Consider the following 23253-nt stretch of genomic DNA (forward strand, 5'->3'; position numbering starts at 1 on the left):
TATAGCAAACTCAGTTAACTGACCGTTCGGACAGATGATCACTGCTTTTTGCTCCGTTGGTCACGTAACTACTGTTTCACTGTGCAGTGCCTGTACCATCTTTGTTATTAGTCGCCGTTGTTGGGTAGCAACAGCCTATGGTGACAGCGGGCCTCTGTGACAGCGAATCCGATAATAGAATGCTTTGCGTGGAGAGCTCTTCTCGTAAAACATCCCAGAATATATCAGAATATATATTCTCAGGCCTTTCTTTTCTTCCCATACACTTAGAATACATTTTTTCTCTTATGACCCTCGGCCATTTTCACAGAACCGCAGTGAGAAAGATGAGCTTCAATGACGTCTGAAGCCGTAGCTCACCACAGAAAAAGATAGCTAACAGGAAGAACTTCTAGGACGGCCATATGTGAACATATCACCTGATTGACAGACAATTAGGAGGACCACTTATTTAGATGATCCACATGGAAATATAAGCTCATCCGCTATACCTTCAATAGGAAGAGAGTTTTTTTTTTTTTTAACTCGTAAAATGATCCTCTACTTTAACAGGGATTGTAAGCAATGACTTAGATACTTGCTTTACCATTATTACATCCGAATCAGTGTATTTTCCATACTTGTTCCTTCTTTGTTAAATCTGGTGACCCTAGGAATGCCGAGAGCTTTAAATTCAAAAACACTGCCAGTCGCTTTGTAAATCCGTGTTGGTCATGATGAGGTAAAACCCATGACCATCAGACTCACTGATGTAGGAGCTTTTCATCCGCCAGGCAAATTCGCCTGCTGTGCGAAATGCTTTGCTAACCAGGTGGATTTCAAGGTGAGCAAAAACAGATTAAACCGGCAAAATTTCCGCAGGTTGCTTGTTTGTTGTGAACACATCTTAAAAGATATATCATTGCACCTTAAGACCATGAGATCTCGTTAAACCTTATTTTTAGATTAATGCTGCCAATATCAAACAAAAAATACATTTCTTTGCATTTCTATCTCTATTATATATCACCATGAAGGTTTTTTTTTATATCCATTAGTTTTGAAAACCTTTGCTGGTTGGTTTGATGGCCTTAAAGAGTGGCTTATTTCGCTATGCGTTCCGTCACGGATGCAGATATGATGATATCTGTAGAATTTATTCCCTTTACCTCTCTCGCTGATGCTCCAGCCAGCACCAAAGGCAGACACACTGCGCCAAACCCAAAACCCTAATGATCAGGAGAGGGGTTTGCCACCAAACACACCTGCTTTTTATCATCCTGTTTGTGTTCAGGTTCGCAGTATCTGAGGAATGTAAATTATACATGGTTTCAGTTGAGTTGCAGGGGGAGCTTTGTAGGAAACCTTACGGAGCCGTCCTCATCCCATCCTCACAACAAAACCCATTCTCCCACCAAACATGCCCTCTCAGCAGTCCTATGTGATTACAGGGTCTGAGAAAGATGAGGTAAATAAGGAGTTCAGGTTCCGAGGGGCAGGAAAGATGTGACTGAGCCCATTAATGTTCAAATGAAATGAAAACACAGCAGTCCAAAAGTCCCACACCGCGGCACTATCAAAGCACAGTTAACTCTTCTGTTTACTTTAACAGACACAGTTATTAAAACAGATGGCTTATCTTTTCCTATAGTGAACCATAGCGAGAGCATGACATTTGATAAAAGCACCAGCAGCCTCTTCAAAGCAGTTCAGAGCATTTTAAGGATATGATCGTTTTTTCTCCCTTTTTGTGCTGAAAAGAAAAAAACACTATCCAAGTAAACTGCACTACCCTTCACGTTACCCTTTCCTTCATATTTTTTCCCTCTCTTTGTAAGAACTAACAGTCATAGTTTTGCTTTGAGTTTTTTTTTCTGCTTTTTTTTTTTTTAGATTTAGCTGGATACTGATTTAATCAGTCATTTCCTGTTGTGAAGTGTTTTCGTGCCAGCACTCAAAGAGCACACCAAAATTTAATTTGGAAAACAAGTAAATCAGTAGCAGCAAAGGAGAATAAGAGGCTCCACTGTGTGTCAACCACAAATACGGCCTGTTATTACCACTGATGAATATTTACAGAATAGGAGCATATTAATTGTTACAGTAGTTGAGTTGCTGTTTGCTGACATCTGCAAACAATGAAGACAGTAACTTGAACAATCAAGATACTCCTTGAATTTTTATCCTGTGTTTTCACATTAGAGCTGCAAAACTTGTACAAGAATTTATACAACAGACCAACGGCAAGTCAAACATATCAGCCCAGTTGATAAAAATGGATAGTTGGAAAATGTGAAAAGTATTATCCAATAGTATAGTGAAGGCATAGAAGTACACATCAACTTCTAGGGCATTCAAGAAGAGCATAAATAGAAGAAGCACAGAAATCAACATGTCATACGGGTGAATTGGTCACTATCACAGTGCACTGATCTTCCCTTTATGAAAGGAAGAAATTGTTAAAAGAAAGGTATAAACCACAACGTTTGTTCATTTTTCCTTCATATCACATTGGAGGCAGAAAAAAATTTACTTAACTACATTTTCTTTCACTTTACAATTTGAATAGGTGATAAAGATCAAACAGACTTTTCTCTGCATTAGGCGTACAGGTTTTTAAAGTTCTGGAAACTGTAAGTCATTCAGCTCAGATTAAAAAAATAAAAAAAAACAACTCTTCATATAACTTTTGGTTTAAAATCTTTCATTTTTGCTAAATTTGTTTGTCTTTAGTAGATGGAAGAAAAAAAAAACATATAAATAACAGTACCATATCCCAGATAACGTAAGTGTTGTCTCAGTGTATTGAGTGCAGTTTGCTAGTGAGTGATCAATATCAATTCCAAGGGCTAGAGAACTTTTCACTTTTCAGTGGCAGTTTTCTGTGTCCGCAAGGTTGGTGAACCTTTACAGTAGTACACTTGAGTGAGTCGGCACCCATCTGCACCCATCAGGACATAATTGTTCATTACTTTTTGTTAGCCAGTCTGGTTAGATAATGGGGCAGTGTGCATTTGCATCTATATATAGGTGGCTTGACTTCACATTAGCCATAGGCTTAGAGTTAAAGATGCTATTGGGAGTTGGTTACAGAGTTAGTCTCCTGACCAGCCCATTAAGCTCACACTGTCCTTGAATGAACTAAGAAAGGAACAAATCAATCAATACAGTGATTTGGTTCAGTTCATATGCTGACATGATTTGCTAATTTAAACAAATTAGTCAAGAAGGAAACAGAACATTTAAACTATCTTAAAGAGGTAATGACCAAAAGACCACCAGAAAAATAACACGGTAAACCAGTCTGAAAACACCAACCCCAACCTGGTGGTGGCAGCATCATGCAGAACGGAAAAAAAAAAGGATGATCTAGAACACAGAAAACTTGTAATTGAGCCATATTTAGGAAGGACAACACTCAATGTGCAGCCAGAGATACTGTGAGGTTTATATAGAAGCATATTCATGTGTTATTATAGTCCAGTCAAAGTCCAAACGTACCATTTGGACACTCAAAGCCAGTACTTAAGCACAGGTGTCTTGCATATTTTAGAGGTTATGTTGGTTAAATAGATTGAGGTCAAATAAATTGTTTATTATCAGGCCTCTGTAGAACTTGATAACACATTTAGGAAACTGTTCTGCTATTTGAATTAGTTCAAATACATCTTTTAAGTGTCTTTTATTGAAAACATAAATCCCTGAGGACTCATGTTGGACAGCCCTGCTCTAAATTTAATCTGGGTTTAGCCAATTATTCAAAACTCTTAGATTCCTACCACTACTCTTCAAAAATTGTTGCTGTAATTACAACAAAACCTGGTTTTATAAAGAACTGAATTATGAGGGCTGAATATAAATCATAACAGTTTTAACTTTTTAAAACTTAATAACAAAACAAAAGTAGATTTTTTTTTTCTTTGTCCTTGAATATGTTTTAATTTTAACTGGTCAAAAAAATTGGATCAGAAACAAGTTCTTAGTGCAAATATTCTAAAATTTTGAAAACAAATTCTTATTGCCTTGGGCCAAGGTGCACATGCATCCTATTTATTTATCAGATTTTAAGGAGAGCTAAAATCAGACCATTGCCAGGTCTGAACTGGGGCTGTAGAAAATGCAAAATAAAGAAGAGGAATTGTGTAGGTGTATAGTGTATAGTTTTATTGAATATAAGATGGTTAAAGCATGAAGTAACACAGTTAATTCACTCCAAGAAGTTGAAGTTGAAACACAGATAAGTGTTAAACTAAACTGATAAGATCTAGATGTTAGTTGTAGTTTTAAGCCATTTTTTCAATATTTTTTGCAGAAGTTTGGGCCTACACTGATTGAGCAACCAACGACGGTTTAAGCCTGTATGTTGTGTTTAAGCAGAACTAAAGTACTGGAAGTCATTTCTGCTCTGTGAATCACCGTTGATACACTGAATAAGGGTGTTTGCACAGGAGAGGCGAACATCAACAAAAAAAGGGTCCTAATGTGTATCAAATCCGGAGGTTTCGGCAACTTTTACTTCTTGTTTGCAATGATGAATAAACAGACTCCATGTGTGGAGTGCAAACATGCACCCATCTGCGTTCAATGACTCTCCAGCGTGCTTGTTTGGAGAGAGTGGTAAACACAGGGGAAAAAATGCCCCAGCGGGTTTGTTTTGTCTGACGTTGTAAACTATAGATGGAGGCACTGGCCCCTTTCCTTTCGCTCTTTGGCATGTTTACATTGATCTTTCTCCTCTTTAAACTCCAATAAATTGTGAAGAAACCCATCAGTCATGTTTTTTTCTTTTTTTAGACTCATTCTAGTCTGTTCTATAACATTCCCACAATTTCTCCCTAAGGTAATTTTTCCCTGTGGTAATCCATACTTTGTGACCTGGTCAGAGCACCGCGACTAATGTATGAAACAACAAAAGGTCGTCAAACAAACCGCAACTGAGAGCACCTCTGCAAACACAATCCTAACAGCACAATAAGCTGCTGCAGAGGGTACGGTAGTGTACAACAGAAGACCCCCTTTTAAAGAGTCTTGTCTCTGGTTCCCGAACCTGACTGGGACAGGATCGTTTTTCACTTAGGGTTGTGCGGCTGTGGGAAGAGCAACAAAACTGCGAACCAGATGGTTGTACTAAAAGACACGGGGGTATCTCTGGCCTCCCAGAGATGGGGATCCATTACAGGGGGGGGTCCATTCAGAGCTGGAAGCTTCTGTTTCATGGTATCATCAGAGTGTGACCAGCACTCCGGTCGGCCTGGACCATAGACTGGTGCCACGTAGGCTCTGCAGGGACGGACAATTTTGTGCTCACCTCTAAGAGCTGCATTCACCTTAGACACAGGACAGACATCTAAATCAAGGCCCCTTTACGACTTAGGTTACATCCCTTTTGACTTAAAGCCTCTTTCATAGCGCCTTGTGTTGCAATAGGATATGACAGGCTCCACGGCTTCAGGGACAATGGCTATTTCTGAAAACAACTGAATGAAATGTTCCTCTGCACTCTTTAACCTCATTTTACTATCGTCAAAGCATCACAGCTTGAGTTAATGGATGTTTATTTGCATATACTTGAAAGAAAGACCACAGAGAAACATGTTTTGTGTTCTCTAACCCACCAAAACTTCATCTGTCACAGCCTCTTAGCTTTGTTCACTGCTGGCTTTGTTTCTGTGTTTGCTGTCCACTTTGCCAGGTCTGCCTTCTTTTAGGCAGAAACAAATGTTTGCTCTGTCCACTTTAGTATGTCCACTTGCTCAGCCCCATGTGTGGGTGTTTCCGGAAGCAGGAGAGGTGACAATTTGCCTCTTTGGTCACATGCTGTTGCAGCTGGATACAAACCAGACCCTGGAGCCAAACGGCAGAATTACTTTCTCTTTATTTAAAGTGGCTGCCTTTCTCTTCTACAGTTTTGGTGGGCTCCTGCCCAACCAAAACTGTTGGATAATAAGAAAGTAAAGTTGGTCAGATGGGTCATGCCTCACACAGTGGCAACTTAAAATCCTCCTGCTGTTTTTCTTGTTTCAGTCCTCAACCGTTAAAACTGAAAGTGATGGATGGTTAGAACGTCATGCTCACTGGGAATGTTTACTAAAACAGCTAATCGCTGGTTAGATCTCTGGAATGTGTCGATTAAAAGAAATACTTTCAAATACTGTATCAATAATTTGATCATAAGTAAAATAGGGCATTAGGATAATTCTTAACCTAAATCTTAAGACATCAAACACACCTTCAGTTATCTTATCCTTATCTTTTGTTGGATAAAAATTTATTATATTACCCTGTCAGCACTTTTGAGGAAAAATAAAGTGTTATTTATTTCATGGTGTTTTTTTTATGCATTTCTCTTTTTTAATTTTTAATCAAAGAGAGAATAGTACAGTCTACACTTTAAAAAACATTAACCATTTGCTATAATATGTAGGAACTATTAGCCAACTGGTGTCATGTTTTGTTTGTTTTTTTTGGAAAAAAGTGTAAACAATTATATGGAAGCAACACAGTGAGTCTGAAAACTTAACAGATGCCGTTAATAAGGAAATATATGAAAACGGCTTCTACAGATTAGCTGATGGCTCTGGCTGAGGGACAGACAGAGGAGTAAACAAAAAGAAAAACCTATCCAATTATTCAGAATTAAGTAACTGAAAGACCAATGGCAAGACATGTAGAACAGAACGCAAAAAGTAAGGTGCTGAAAAACCCCATAATACAAAACAAGTGAGCGTTCAACTCTTTCGAGCAAAGAGTTGTTTAGCAGTTACTCTGTTCATCAGATGCAACCACAGAAACTGGTTGACGTGCAAAGTACTTCTTAATGGCTCTATAGCCAAATGTTGCTGCTGAACTAAAGAGCATTTTGATTTAGACAAAAAAAAAGCTGCCGTACAATCACAATGAAAATTCATGATCAAGATCTCAAACAATCGCAAAGATTTTTGATTTTGAACTAAAACTGCACATATGCAGTATGGATTTCCTTAACAGTCGCAAACAACCAAACAGCACCAAATGAAAGGGCTAAAGCAGATGCCGTATTTTCCTGTGTAAAAAATACCAAGCCAGCTACCATTTATCATCTCTTCTCCTGCAACATTTGTTTTCTAAAGCCGGACGTACAATGTACGATTTTTTTGCCCTTTTCACACCAATTCTCCAGTCGTGCACAAATTTTTCGATCATGCCGAGTTTCAGCATTGTGGTAACAAGGAGCAATCAGCGTCTCACAACCACCTCCCGATTAGGAATTGTAAGGTCGGGAGAAAATCAAACATAGTTGAAATTGAATCGGCCATTTTGAGATCGCATTAGAGCGTTGGGCCGCAGAACAGGCATCGTGAGCTTTGAACTTTCAAACGCTGCAGTTTCGTCATGCAGTTTGACCTAAAGCTGCTTACAACGATTGAAAATATCATACAGTGTATGCCAGGCTAAAAGTGGCATAGGCATAGTCAGATGATCAGTCCATTTTTTTTTTCAATCTATCAACATAATCATATCTTTTTAAGAACTACACTCTATCCAACTTTGTTGATTGGCTTAGTTAACACAAGTCAGAAAATAAAGCTACCGAGTTTATTTAATCAAAATAAGACCATCAAAGGTGAGGTTTATATCACTCCTTAACAAGTGACTTATAGTAATCATTTATTTTTTATTTCATGAAGTTAAACAGCAACTCTCAGCAATTATCAGCAAACTGATAATGTCTTATGAGACTCAATTCCACATTGTGAAAAGCAAGAGCTTCCTGCAAGCTGGACAAAAATACAATGTTTACAACTTGGACATTTGCCATTTGTATGAATCTGTAAAAAAAATATATTCCTAATTCAGCAGAAATTGTCAGAAAGCATTTACGTCAAGAATGAATAAACAGTCTACATCTGTACTCTGGTTTAAATTTGATTTGTTTTTTTGTTTCTTTGTTTCATGACCTTAAAAATCAAATCTGAAAGTGATATCACAAAAATACCTTCCTGGCTCTATCAGCAATATGATACTGTGATGGAGAGTCGAAATCAAAACAAATACAATATAATTCTAAATGTTTTTAGTACAGATTTACTTGGAAAAAAAGCAACACATAAGCCTTTGAGCATTTTTATTATATTTCAATGCTTTATTCTGTTCTACAAAAAGCTATTTTTTGTGCAATGATTTCATGCATGAGATACTTCCTCCCCTGGGGCCTCAAATCTTGCTTAAAATTCTATCGTCTGGGATTTAAATTGAGTTTTGATAATGAAAACAAGCATTTGTTTTAGAGTTAATAGCATCCAGAGAGAAAGATTATACTTTATGCTACTTCATTTCAGCTCTCTTATTATTTGATTTACCCTCTCACCCTGTAGTGAATTTTCGGCAGATAGACTCAGTCCGCTGCAGGGAGCGCCAGCGAAGCTGCAGCATAGAATGTCATTTGGCACCAAGTGGAATGGGTCTGTTCATGCAAATGTCAGTGTGTGCAAAGAGGCCACAGACACACAACTCATGCATATTAGTATTCAAATGGAAAGTTGAGTAGTGACTTGGTTGCAAGACAGAAGGGGAGAAAACAGTCTGGGTGCTTAGGATTGAAGAAAATTGTGAAAAGCACAGAATGTAAACAGTATTGGAGTCAACAGCACACTCTCTGACGTTAGAGCAGCAACAAATCACAAGGACCTGCATTCTGACCGCATGAGTTGCGCTCTCCCACCTAAGCATTGTTTATCTCTTTCAAGCCTGACGGTTGTGTATGGCCTGCAGCAGTCTGACAGTTTAATTCCACGCTGTCTGACTGGACCGCCTCTGTGGATCAGGGACCAAAGTTAAACACTTTCTACTGGGACCCTCTGTACTTTTCCAGATCATCACATCTGTCATGCCTTGCTATGTTCACATCTGCTCCGGGATTTCTTATGCATATGATCATCAGCGTCATATTATTTTTGTCTTTTTTATTATCTATTTTAACTGGAGGTTTTTTAATACAGTTTTTTTCTTAGTAAACTCAATAAAGAAGAATCCAGACAAGTTTACATTTGACATGAATGTTCTTTAATCCCGCACAAAACCCTGTATAAAATGTAATTATTGGTTATTTTCTTATCAAATTACTAACAAGCAGACCTTTATTTAACACATTTAAATGCTTCTGGTATAATCCAAGCTTGATATGCTCTTGTGACAAAATGAATAGAACAGGCTTAAATGGGTTTGACCTAACTTTTATAATCAATGTTAACCCTCTTTATCTCATTTCATCCTGCTTTTTTGATGACATTACACTTCCTTTATTGCCTACCCACTCCCATGCCACAAACCCTGTTGAAAATATGTGGCCTATGCTTAAAAGCAGGGTTAGTGCCAGGAAACCAGCACTCTTAAATTAAATCGACATATCCTGCCAACAAAGGGGTCAAATTCTCAGAATTTGGAAGGAGACACTTACTGGTGCAACTTCCTCCCTTATCCAAATATTAGTGGAACTACATCTATTTATTTGAGCATCCCTGTATTATTTGTAACCCTATGTAACTTCCGAACCGCTGCAATATATTTAAGTTTGTAAACACAATGTAGTTTTTGTAATTCCACCTTTGGAAAGGAGTTGAATAAATTGATCCTTAAAGTTGCCGTAGGAGATCTTGGAAAAACGGTTCTAGCAAGCTATACTTTTGAATATATACAACCATGCCTCTCCCTTCACACCACCCCTCGAAACCACGCCTTTCAAACACATTAACGCGCATGCTGTCTGTCAAGGTGTTCGGATGTTTCCGAGATCGAGAACGAAACAAGCCGAGACCGAGTGCTCGTGACGCGAGGGAACAAAAACATAACAACAACATACCACTTAACTTCCGCTGCTATCGAGACAATATGGAAGACTGAGCTGAGTAACTCGCAGACTGACCATGGCTTTAAACTAGGTAACAAGTGACGTCACTGGTCCTCGCGCTTGCATAGGCATCGGGAGGTTGATTCGTTCATATGTCAGGGTAAGCGCACAGGGGGAGGGAGAAGCAGACGGCCCTGGTTGACATGTCCGGAGTCAATAGTGGAATACGGACCGTGTTTTGTGATTGGTGGGCGTTACTCATTGATTTCACACTGTAGCTGGGACTTTTTTTTTGTTTCACTTCCAGACCATCTATTTCACTGCTTGCTACGCGGCTGTGGGGAGATCTTCAAGCCACATGGTAAAAAATGTGTCAGAAAAGTTCTCCTACTACACCTTTAAGAATTAAAGTTAGTAGGACATGCGTATCAATGATCAACTATTGTTAAATGTGTACATGCAGAAAGGCATTGGGGACACCCATACAGTAGCTGTCATAAATCCTGAAGCTGGAAGTGGCCTTACCACTTTGCATTCTGACTTGCCAGATCGACCGCATGAGCAGGTGGTGATTTGCACACAAAATTGAAGGGCTGCCCTCAGCAGAAGTTCAAAAAAGAATCATGAGAGGGGAAACACAGGGAGAGAGAGAAGGAGAGGTACTTCAATCTAAGGGACGTCAGCCTTTGAACACGACAGGATGAGAATCACAGTGGCACCATAATGAGCATGATTGTGTTTATAATAACTAGGTTTGTTTCTGTGTCTTAGTGGTTGGTGGTTTCTTTTTTTTTTTTTTTTCTAGAGTGGTTCAGTCCCTTGGCATTGGAAAACCAGGGCGTTGCCCACAACCTGACCCTTGGCGGGGCAAAACTCGGAGGTCAACGGGAAGCAAATGGTCAGAAGTATGACACACAAGCACACAGTTTGAGCCATGAAAGGTTTTTCCCTCCGTTCTTGGACAGTCAAGCATGAGCTACATTCAGCTTAGTTTTAAGAAAAAGTTAAATGAGGAAATTCTTCAGAACTCCGGCCTGTCTTCACAAGTCAAAGCCTGCTGGGTATCAGAAGTGTTGAAATGTATAAAAAGGAAAATAATCCTCTTTGTTTGCTCCTGTTTTAGCCTTTCTTATGCGGATGAGTGGCTTCTCAGTTAGTGTAAGTTTTCTGTCCCTCCATCTGTCATCACTATGTAACTCTAGGGGGTTGCTGTCAGAATCTCTTGTTTAAGCTGTAAAGATTTACACATGTTATGTATGTGCTGATAATCAGATGACAGGCTGCAACGATGCTCATTTATTTATATAGAGGTTTAGAATACATGCTCAGAGAAATAAAATAATGGCTTTGTCTAAACTACCGGTCTAACTGTATGTGATTTTCTCCAGTTTGAACATTTTCGGTAGACTAAAGTGTCTTGCAATGCTAAGATACCTACCTACAATGATGTGACTGTGACCCCACCAAGAAACCAGCAAGTAATTAGCATTTTTCTATTCTCTTAACAATCCCAGTGTCAGATAAAGTCCTTGTGTGTTGTCTGGTTTTGTTAGTGTCCTTTGTTGTCTTGCTGAAGTCAACTCCTCGGGACATTCCACTGCAGATTTATGGGGGTCTCCATATGGGCTAGTGTGCGACTCATTATGCACGGATGCGACACAAAGAGGAGACATACTGACTGAGTTTACTGTGAAAACAACTGAAGCTAGCTGAGTGGATCTGTGCGTTAACCTCAAGGACTTTAAAAGGAGCCTTCAGAGAGTGTTGTAAAAGTTTTGAGGAGTTAACCCATTTGTCAGAGCACTCATCATCGTGCTGAGTGATGACAGAAAAAGGACAGCAAAGGCAACCATGTGTGCCCTGAAGATTGTTCAGCACTCTGATTGATGCAGACACTTTTGCATGTCCTTGAATGAAAGACAAGGGACGTGCAAGGACTCGGCTACAGCTGGCAAAATTGGGTTTTGTCCTAAAAAGTGTGTATTCCTTTTATCCATGCATTTTTTAAATATTAAGTTCTTCGGGAGGGAAAATATGCACCCCATGCTTGGAGTTAATCACAGGGATCACAGGGAAAATGGACATCTTACAAGACAGATTTAATGTCAGCAGCTTCAGAACTCTAATAATAAAAACATCCATTTTACACATGTTAACCAAAAACTACAACCAACTCTTATTTCAACAACTAGCTCTATATAACAGAAAGCATGATACAGATGGAGGAAATCAAAGTCACATCTTCCAAAATGGTTAGCACTACTGAAAAAAATGTGTAAAAACTTTATAATAAATCCATCTTTCAGTACAGCATGACCATACACTGAGTATTTTAAAGCAATCTTTTATCAAAGTTCTTTAAATCAGTTTGCAAAAGGGTACCAGTATAGTTTAGCTTAAAAAAAACTATTAGCATCAATTTTGTTTGCCCAGAAAAGCAAAGCCAACTAGATACGCAGTAAAACCATGGAGCTTCACAAGTTCTTTAAAGTCCAAAGGGAACATGTGCGACAGGTCCAGGTGGAGTCAATTGCTCTGGAGCAAGACTGAAAATTAAAGTGACTCCACATTTTGATGGCAAAATTAAAGAAAGCTTGTCCGTGGATGGTGACATCTGGAGGAGCTACAAAGAATGTGGAACCGTTTTCATGAATTAACATAACAATGAATTGCACGATTGGGCGGACGTGAGTCCATGTGAGCAGAGCCGCAGAGAGACGTGGAGGATGTGGAATTTTAGGAGTTACATTCTGTGAACAACTAGAACATAATTTTGTCTTTCCAAAGGTTGAAGCTGATCTTAGACCGTTTCTATTTTTTTCACAGTCTCTCTAAATATCATTCAGTCATTGCTGTTATTCTCTGATTCTATGTGCATCTCATGAACATTTCCCTTGCTGATTTTTAATTTATCTTTATATTAATTTACCTTCTTTATTCTCATAGTAAGCACAATTATTATACATTTTCAGTTTTTGAGTTGAAGCCACCATATTTGCGACTAAAAACAGACCCATGATCACAGATTCTTAAATATACCTAACAGAATGAATTACATGTCAAGTTTATCCAACATCTTTTCTTTTGCAAGAATATTTTTAGTTTAGACTTATTTGACTGCAGCAGCAGGTAAAAGTCATAGCAAAGATAAAAACTAATGCACACTGAAATATGTCATAACAGCCAAAAAGAATGAAAATGAAAGAAGAATAAATTCTAACACACCCCGTAAACAACCATTTGCTAATAGCTAGTGTTTAAGATCTTAAGACCTTCACTGTGTCTGAATGTGTGAGTTTAATTAAACCTGCTTCCCTTCAAGTCTAAACTGATACAGTAGTAGGAACGTTTAGGTGAGAAGCTAATGTCTTGATCTTAGTTTTATTTTCTACAATGTTTCTTTGTCTCATGTTCTTTGCGTACCCTAAAGAAACAAGAAGCTGTGGATTATTAATAAACGGTGAATTAAGACAAATATAAAAAAACAAAGGTATGTTTTATAGAAATTATAAGGCAAATATTTGTATTGTAGGGCATCTGTGGATAATACCTGAGTTCAAAAGAAGAGGCCATATGGGAATGTTTAAGGGTTTTGATATAAGTTCTATATTAATTGCCCATGTGGATTTGATGCAGGACTGAGATGTTTGATAGGTGGGCCCCCACAGATGTTCATATACAGCCCACTTTGAGCCTATGCATACAGTTCCCATTAGTCATCCATTTAGGATCCATAGAAAGGGCTTAATTGGGTTCTCCCACATGCTTGACCCGAGTGGGCAGCACCAAAGATGGCTATTTGACGAAAGTACAAATTCAGTACGCATGTACTCCAACAAAACGCCTCCATAAAAATCCTGTATGTTGGCAGGCGCAAGTGCAATAACAGAGCTGTTTCCTGTTTTCCATTAGATGTGGAGAAGAATGAGAGATACTTGCTGTCTGCTGTACCTATATCGACTCTTCCACTTCTGTAATATTTTTAAAATAAAGAATCACTAAAGATAACCCCTACAAAAGGCAGAGGTAGTATCTTTGCATCTACACCTTGAAAAAGAGGTAAAGCTGAAAAGAGTTATGGAAAATAGCCTTATCCTAATAATTGGGATTTTAATGAAGATATCGTGTCTGAATTCATAAATCCAACATAGACTGAGTTGGTAAAAAAAAAAAATAAAAAAAAAAAAATTTTTCACTTGAAATTGTAAACAGAGTAAAAGCAACTCGTAATATTCAGGTTTTCTTTTTTTGTTCTAGCGTGCCCCAGCAACATTTAAAATAATAATCTGTTCATATATTGTTTTGGCTGATAATGGCCTCTGAAACCTGATTCCCAGATAAGTTCTGACACCCTCTGTTGCTTTGGAACAGTAACTGAACTCTTTAACTGACATTCAATCAATTTACACTCAGGAGTATTTTGGATAAAAGTCTAAGGCTGTGTTTGAACATCAACCATAACCCCTATATAGAGCACTATATAGGGGTTATGCCATATTATATGAGTGTGTGATATCTAGTGGATGAAAAAGTAGTGGACTCAAAATTTCCCACAATGCATCTTGTAAAGATTGTGCATCTATTGTCACTTGATGAGCAGATATATCCTGAAATGCTTTGAAAGAGCTGTCCTCGCAAAGCATTATGGGATTTGTTTTTGGGTGAGAGTGAACAAAGATGTGGCACTCTGTGGGGAGCTGGAGTCACATGACCAACAGGGAGCCAAAAGTAGTGGTCATCTGTCCAAATGGTTAGTTAACTGAGTTCACTATAAAGTCCACTATATGGTCCCTGCATTTTAGACATTAATAAAATGTCCCCCACCATTTGGTGCACAATAGTTTGACATAGTAAATTAAAAACTGTCTAAATGGTCACATAGAGTCATTATGAGGTTAACACTGTTAGTATCAGACTGGACCTATTTTGCTCTCAGAGCTGCCTTAATTATTTGTGGCATAGCTTCGACTCAATGCCTGAAGCAATCCTGAGATATTTTAGCCCAAATTAGCATCACAGCCTCACACAGTTGCAGCAGATTTGTAAGGATGGAAATCCTTCCTTTTCATCCTAAAAGTGCTCCACCGGAATCAGTAAAGATAACTGTGAACTAATTTCTTTGTTCCAGGAGTCAGTGACCGATGATTTAAGCTCTATTAGTGCATTATCCTGCTGGACATTAACAACAGAAAATGATAACTCTGTAGTCCTAGGAAGATGGAAATAGAAAATTCAGATTTCAGTGGACCGGAATGCTCCAGTTGGGATCTTCTGCCGTTCTAGCCTATCTCTGTGAAGGTCTCAGCATGTGATGGGTTAGTTTGGTTATGATGACTGTTTATTTAAGAAACGGTTGCATTTCAAATCATCTTAAACGTCTATCTGTGCTCATCTGGTATCAAAAAAATCCTTTCCTTCCTCATTACTGCTGCTCCCTTTATTTTTTTTTATTTTTCTAACCATATGCATTTACCTCTTTTTACTATGTGTTACAATTTGTCCATGTAATTGATTATTGTCCATGTGATTGATGATGGATGTTTATGACACACACACTAAAAATAAATCATTATTAGACCACATACTACATCCAAGCAGCGTTATGCAATGGTGCGCGAATCAATGTGGTATTCCAGTCTAAATCTAACTTGTATTTAATGTTTTGGATATAGTGCTGCCTCTTGAAAAAAAAAATGCAAGTCTTGGACATATGTTCCAAAGTCTATAACTCTTTTGATTTTCTACACGTCAACACATTCTGGATTATCACAGCTACTCAGAGATGCATTGCTCAGCACACAAACACAGCAACACTCCTGTCCATGTGAGCGGTTTGTCTGGATGAGTGTCAGCGGCACAGAAGCTCGCCAGGACGAGAGGTTTCCGTCTCCCTCTATGAACCGGAAAGCAAAGGGATCACAGCGCCCACATCTAAGACCCAGACCCAATGCATCTTCTTCTGAGAATGCCCACTGACATCTCCCATCCAGAGCTCACAGATCTTACCCACACGCTGAATCCCTTATGTTAAAGTCTTTAAAAACCCTCTGTCTCTTCAGACACTGACACTCCGTCGCGATCACCTCCGCCAACACAAGCTTGTGTTTCTTCCACTGTCTGAAGACGGTCTGTTATTATGCTTCAGAGGCAGACGAGTCAGAGTACCCATCCTTCCGTGCTCACACTAACAAGGATCCCTCTGTCTCTGAGGTCAAAGAGGTTGACAGAGACAGACCATAAACTTAACTGTATGGGCTGCATTTACAAGTTGGGAAAAAAGGATAGGTCGATAAAAAAATGCTGAATGGGTATAATAGGGAAAGTTATGGGCCAGGCCTAAAGTGGTGTGTGCTGTTCTATGTGTGTGTGTGTGGGTGTGTATGTGTGTGTGGGAATAGAACAGGAACAGGAATGTGAGACCTTTTGACATTTGACTGACATCCTTAAATCTTAAGCGGAAACACTGAAGCTTTATAGCGACTCCACACAGTTTCAGCTGCTTGACTTCTGAACTTCACTCTAAACTTCTCTTCCAATCAGAGTAGAAATAAAATTACATGGAGCTCTGCAATGTTTATTAAAATAAAACCATTTCAAGATCTATCCAGACCTTTGACATGCTGAAGTCTTCTATTCCGCACTTAAAAAAAAGGCTGGTCACTTTATTAGGTACACATCTGTCTGTGCTAAGATGAGCTACAGCAGCAGGGTATACTTAGATGCCACTAATGTCAGTTAGGACCAAGAAACTGAGGTTTTCATCCACAGAAAACAAGGATTGCTTGATATGATGAGTCCCCAGGTTTTGTTTGCTAAGAGAGTAAAATGACAGGGCATGGCTTTCTAGATGTAAACATAATGTTTAGGGTTATGCTTTTGGAAAGCATTAAAAACAATCAGAAATAGCCACGTCTGTCTGAGTAAAACACTGAATACAAACAGAAGAATAAAAATTAGAATTCAATATTATTGACATTACATTGTAAAAAGCAACAAGATTCACTCTCTGCATTTAACCTATCCTATGTCTGCGTAATACATCTATATAAATATGAATCGCATTAGAATATTGATCAATATCAATAAAACACCCCTCTGATTAAATTACAGTAATTTGACTGAACTCCGATCCAGAACCTAATGGCATTCTGGGTGTAGGGAGAGGAAAGGATTTAGACCCTAACCTCTCACTACCCAACGAAGCAAGGTTGGTAGTACGGCTGACCTCTTAGTAAAGGTTAGAACTTTAGTTTAAATATGGTTGGCATTACAATTCCAAATTTTTTTTTTCCAGTTCCTTATTTCAAAATGGATTTGAGTCAATGAGTCAATGTAATCAACTTGTTTTCCTTAGATAGAAAACTTTGAATCAACTTGACTATATGATCTGGTGAACTGTAAAGTGCCTTGATGTGTGTTGTAAATTGGCGCTATATAAATAAAGTGAATTGAATTGAAATAGGTCAAGAAAACAGTCAATATTAACAGATATTGGCTGATATGAAAGCTAATATTGTGATGTATTTTTCGGCTATATCACACAACCCTATACAAAAGTATATATAGTTGTTATCATTGTGTGTTTTCAATGACGATACGGACTCAAAAAATAAAGACTCTTTTATCATTTTCATCGTGTAAGGAAAACATTGAAACCCCAAAAGGCTCATTTATTCTAGTCAATTTCTGTCTTAAAATTTTGCATTTTCCACATTATTGCACAATGGAAATAAAGGATAATATAATGCTTTGTTCCAACCTTTTTTAAGAAAAAAAAACAAAAAAAAAACTCAACCATTGTCATTTTTAAGAACTCTTTGGCAAAATATTTATTAAACATTAAAAGCTTAGGATTTTCATGTCACTCTTTATAGCACAACTACCACTGACAGTTGGCAGTTTTGAGACAAACTCAGTCCTATGTTCAAACATTTCTCTAAAATTCGACACAACATTGTTAGGTGACAGCTTTGTTTGCGAGATACAGCACTTTGCAATTTTTTTCACATTCCACACGTCTCTTTGAAGGGCCTTAGTGAGCGCCTCTTCCTCCATCAGAAACACCAAGGGGGACACGGCGTTCATGGAGTTCCAACACATGAGCCAACTGGCAGGGTGAGGCCAAGGATCCAAAGGCAGGCTGGTTTGTCCAGTAGCCACAATTATTCTTGACTTTAGTGTGCAGAAGAAAATTAGTTCCAGGAGTACAGGAATCCATTTGGATTCAAAGAACTTTAGTTAGAAGCTGTTCATACTTGCAAAAGTTTGCTTTAATTATAAAAAATAAATAAATAATTTGGTGCTGAGTTTAATAAACTCCAATGTCTTGTGCCTTTAAGTATTCTACACTCTTGTAACAAAGAGTTACAAAAGTATATGCTAATACCTGAAGCCTTGTTGTTAGCTTTTCCAAATGCAATCCAATAAATTGTCAAATTGACATTTTTTTCACCTCTCTTTTTACCTCTTGAGTAAATTTGCATTCAGACAAGTAATAAGAAATGAGAGCTGGATTCCTGTTGGAAAGTCTTGGTAGTAAAAAGATTTAGTGATCTTATGTTTATGGCACAATTCAATTAGTGCATTTCACTACTCCTCTTGAGAGACATGGTCCACTGGTTCAGCAGCATGAAAATAAAGTTTAAGCGTAGTCCACAAAAGATTTACAGTACTTATTGAGAATTTCAGAAGCTTAATGTTAGCCTGCTTTATCCAGTTTTAAATCCTTTCTGATGCTGGGATAAACACCTGGATTATAATACTCAATTGTGTTCATGTGGCTGCAGACTGAATAGATATTGATATACCGTAAGTTGAATTATAATAATTTGCTGGTATTCCTCCTTTTAAAATACATGCAATGCACCAAAAGCACTAATGGCATAACAGACCCACAGGATGGTGCTACCACCACCATGCTTGACAGTTTTTTTGTTTTTGTTTTTTTCCCCAAAGGAATTTGGCCATGTTTGGAGTAGGAGCTTCTTGCTTGACACCATCTTATTCAATGTGGATATAAACAAAACTACTTAGCAAAAAGTAACTCCAGCATTTAGCTGCCGATGATATTCTTGACTTTTAGGGATATATTTTTTTTCAATCCAATTTCACAATCATTTGATGAGAACTGTTCGGGTCAAGTGATTGATGAATAGGCACAGAAGGAATATTGGATTGGAAAATAATACCAAACATACATCAAAACAGCTTTAGGAAAGGATACAGCAGGCTAGTTGACATTAACTATACTGAACATATTCAAATGATGTTAGAAAACCTGGTCTGTACAAGGAAACTAATCAAATTAAACTGCCTTGAGGCTGACATCTGTCTTTAAAGACGTTCAGTAAAGGTGATACGATGCCATATCACTCCATTTGAAAATGTTTCGCGTTCATCGGCATAAAAAGGTAGAAATAAAACTGGCACTTCCATTTCTGGCCTTCAGATTTAAACCAAGGCTTTTGTTCCATTTCCAATTCCAAATCAGTCTGTCTTTGAGTGACTGTAACAAAAACCTTAAATTACAAATTCTTGTCAAAAATCAAAATGCAAAGACTAATGAAAGATAACTGAAATAATCAGGTTCTGGTCAGAAAGATAGAATTTAAAAAGTATAAACCATCTGCAAAGTCCTGCTATGCTTTATCTTCTCTTCAAACAGTCTGCAAGAGAGCACATGAAATTTTTTACTCAAACTATTAAGAACCCAAACATCGGCATGTACACTCTGGACAATATTTTGCACACCTCTGCACGTTGACAAACATGCTGCATTTCCTTTATCAGAAAAAGAAAAAAAAACTGGCAGTTTCTATTTCAGTAAAACGATGCATTAATTCTTACACACATATTCTCTGTTTCAGCACTGACCTTAGCTATTAACCCCGTAGCAAGACCAGTCATGGTTACAGGAAAACATCAAGAGTAAAATAAATCTCTTCTGATTAACCAGCTTGGGCTTGTTCAGGCAACCAACATCATGAGCCGCATCATTACCGGCTTAGAGAGCAACTCAATTATGGCTCATCCTGACAGCTATGACAGGAATCGGCTTCCCCTCATGTGTACACTTGGTGCGAAGGGCCCAAAGTAGTAGCCAAGAGAGCAACCGCAGGGCCCACTCTGACCCAAGACCATGTGGGAATTTCTTGGTGAACTGGGAACAGGTCAGTATATCAGGGAAATAAGATGTCTTGTACAGATTAGTTTTATTTTATCATACAGTGAATTGGAAAATGATTGAAGTACTTTTTCCAAAAGCACGTTTTATAAATCTTATCAAATACAGCCACAAGTAGGATTCTATGGGACCAAGACAAATCAGTGAATAGCTCTCAGGTTTTTTGTTTTTTTTTATCTCTGACAGGTTTTCTTCTGGCATTGCCATGAATTTACATCTGATCATATTTTTGTTTTTCAGCTTTTATTGTCATTACACTGTCACAAGTATAAGCAACAAAATTAACTCTCTGCATTTAACCCATACACTTGGGGAGCAATTTGCTGCCATTGTGCGGCGAACGGGGAGCAGATTGGGTCTTTAAGGGTCTTTGCAGTCTGTGGGAGTGGGGCTCGAACTCAGAACCTCTGGATTCCAAGCGCAATGCCCTAACCAGTAGGCCACCACTCCCCTACACCATCAGCTCTGATGCTGTAGAGATGGGAGACACCCATCATGATGCTGCCACCACTATGTGTTAGTGAGGGGATAACGTTTTCTGAGTGAGGCACATTAGTTTTCTTTCACACACAATATTATTTTTCTTTTTTTTGTACAAAAAACAGGCTATATTTCAGTCTCATCTGGCCAGAATGTCTTCCTCCACCTGTTTGCTGTGTACCTACATAACTTTTTCATCACTTTCTACAACAGCTTCCTTCAATAGCTAATAGGTGTTTGTTGAAAGGATTCTTGTGCGTAAGTTGTGGTTTCCTACAGCTTTCAGCTGCTTCTCTGATTAATGTTATCCTTTTATGGCTTGCCAATATAGGTGGATTGTCTTACTCTGGTTGATATTGCAGCTGTGCTTTAAAATATATTCATATGATGGCTCAAACCAGGTCTAATGTGTTTAAAGGTTGGGATAACGATTTATAAACTATGACTACTTTAACCTTTCTCCACAACTTCCATCTGGTGAACCATCTGATACTAATCTTGTGCTTTAAACTTGACAGAATTGCATAAAGTTGGAATACCTTAGCAAGGGCCTGCAGGTGGTATAAAGGTGATTAAGTGCCCCACTGCTAGAATCATGCTCCCTTAAAGCCTTGGATAAATGCATGTGTTTGTTTGCATGTGGGTGTACTTCGCTGCATGTGTGGCCGCTGTGCCTCCCCTCTGGTGAAAAACACTTATTAGACTTCTGCTTGATGCAATTCTGCAGTCTACCGGTACACTGGAATCTCTCCAGCGTAATCATTTTAGATGCACTTTCCAGAAAGCAACAGCAGCTGGCTAGCGCTGATAAGATGATGCACGTCCCGGGTGTACAAGTCAAAGAAAGATCGCCACCTGCTGAAGAATTTTAAATGAATGAACAGGCTCTAACTTCTTTTCAGTGGAGGGTATTTAATGTTATCATAACACATCTTCCTGTCTCTCTTTTTCCAAAACTCTTTCATATCCAACTAATTCTGCTTTCCTTGGGTACCATAGGAAATGTGTTACCTTATTCTGGTAAAAGTGATTTTAATGTAAACATTTCATCCATGATATCTTGTAGTTTGAACCTATGTTGATGTTTTATTTGCACAAACTGAACATATCAACTTTATATATGCAGTATAAGTCGCCAGAGACATTAACAGTGATTTATTCTACATCCTATGAATTATTGTTTTACTGTACAGTAAATGTGGCACAGCTGACACAAACTAAACATGAACTGTTTTCTCTCTCTCTCTTTCTTTCTTCCCCCTTCTTAGTGTTATGAGGGGAATACCATTGCTTTAAATACTTTGTTAATACATAGGTACACATGGGAGCACTTACGCACTGGCCCAGATGGTGGACCCTCTAATTTGAAATCCAAGGCTATAATTAAGAGACAAAAAAATTAAAAAGGAAAGCAAGAGGATTTGCTGCTCTGACATGAAACGCAGTGAAAATTACAGCAAAGGGAAGCGCGGTTTGTGCGGTCATCATTATTAGATATTCACATTCAAAACAAAACGCACGACATGAGGACTTTGAAGCCGTGCGCACGGATTGATTCTTTCCCTGCGTATAAATCCGAACTCGGTGGCGAATTAAAGGGATAATATCAGATGACTGAGGTTCACTCCGGGGCTGACCGATGTCTGGACGGTTAGGGGAGATTAACATAAGCCAGCAGCGCGGTGCGGCTTGTGACGATGTCATTATGGAAAGTAGGAATATTCTGTTTCCATCGTTAAAAGTCTAAAAATGAGAGAATCTGGACGGAGTGCTTTGAGGCTGTTCAAGCAGATGTAAACACGAGAGCGCATGATGTTGGAGAAAAGTAAACGATGAAGATGTATATTAAAATCCATTTATTTTTGGCTCAAATTGAAACGATCCTTTAGTTACTTTAGTAAAAAACAATGTTAGTTTACAAAGTTGATCGGGCTGACTGTTGAGGATACAGTTTGAGGATAAATGAACAGATCAGTTACATTTATCTTCCAACTTTATCCCATCTGATCTTTGCGCTTTGACTTCATATTGTAAAAATGTTAACTATAGGACATAGAATGCATAGAACCATGAAGGAAGTTATAAAGCTGGCTAATTTCAGCTTGATTCCGATCCTAAAGCATATCTTTACGCATTGTCCGTTCAGCCTGCGCGGCGCGTAAAGCGTAACTTTGGCGCAGGAGAACCGGACAGCTCCACTTACCGCTGTCGAAATGCCGAAAAGCCGCCGTGGTGATAAAGCCTGTGAGGAGAAGCGCAGATGTGGCCCTCCAGGAATCCATGGTGTGCGTTAAAAAGTCTGAAGGAGATCTCCCTCTCAGGTGAAGTGCAGCCTGGTACGCGCGCTGGCTGCCCGGCTGTTTGGCTCGCTGGCTGGTATCTTAACTGGCAGCAGTCTGGGAAAGGGTCGTCTCAAAAACAAGTGTCTCAGCGTCACTGCAGGTATAACAACTAACTCTGACACCGCGGAGGACAGAGCAGATAGTAGAAAACGGCGATCCTATTTCCAAGCCATGTGACAGGAAATAGGGGCAATGGATTCAACCTGCAGCGCTAAAGAGACAGCAGAGTGGAAATAGGAGGAGGAGTAGGAGGTGGAGAGAGGGAAGAGGGTGGAGGTGCAGGATCTGGGATGGCAACGAGCTGCAGGTTCAAGCAAAAATATCTAGAATTCTATAATGAGATTAAAATCATTGTAAAATATCACATTTGGCTAAAGTTTTATTGATTTCAACTCTGTTAGTCTGCTAAGTTTTCCTCTTTTAATTTCTGCTGTTATGTTCTA

At 38.6% G+C, this 23253-nt stretch overlaps 1 protein-coding gene across 2 annotated transcripts in view; it reads right to left on the reverse strand.

The window, feature by feature from the left end:
* The window catches only part of kremen1 (kringle containing transmembrane protein 1), a 78964-nt gene extending 55953 nt beyond the window's left edge, over positions 1 to 23011 (reverse strand). Inside the window, exon 1 of one of the 2 annotated variants that reach the window (XM_015386205.1) lies at positions 22672 to 23011. In XM_015386205.1, coding sequence (XP_015241691.1) covers positions 22672 to 22750 — 79 coding nt within the window. In that variant the 5' untranslated portion in view covers positions 22751 to 23011. The remainder of the gene's footprint in view (positions 1 to 22671) is intronic. The other variant, XM_015386204.1, reaches the window with a different exon arrangement.
* Between the last annotated feature and the right edge of the window lie 242 nt (positions 23012 to 23253).

Source organism: Cyprinodon variegatus, unplaced genomic scaffold (assembly GCF_000732505.1).
Source record: "Cyprinodon variegatus isolate N-32 unplaced genomic scaffold, C_variegatus-1.0 Scaffold359, whole genome shotgun sequence".
In the NCBI taxonomy this organism is placed as follows: domain Eukaryota; kingdom Metazoa; phylum Chordata; class Actinopteri; order Cyprinodontiformes; family Cyprinodontidae; genus Cyprinodon; species Cyprinodon variegatus.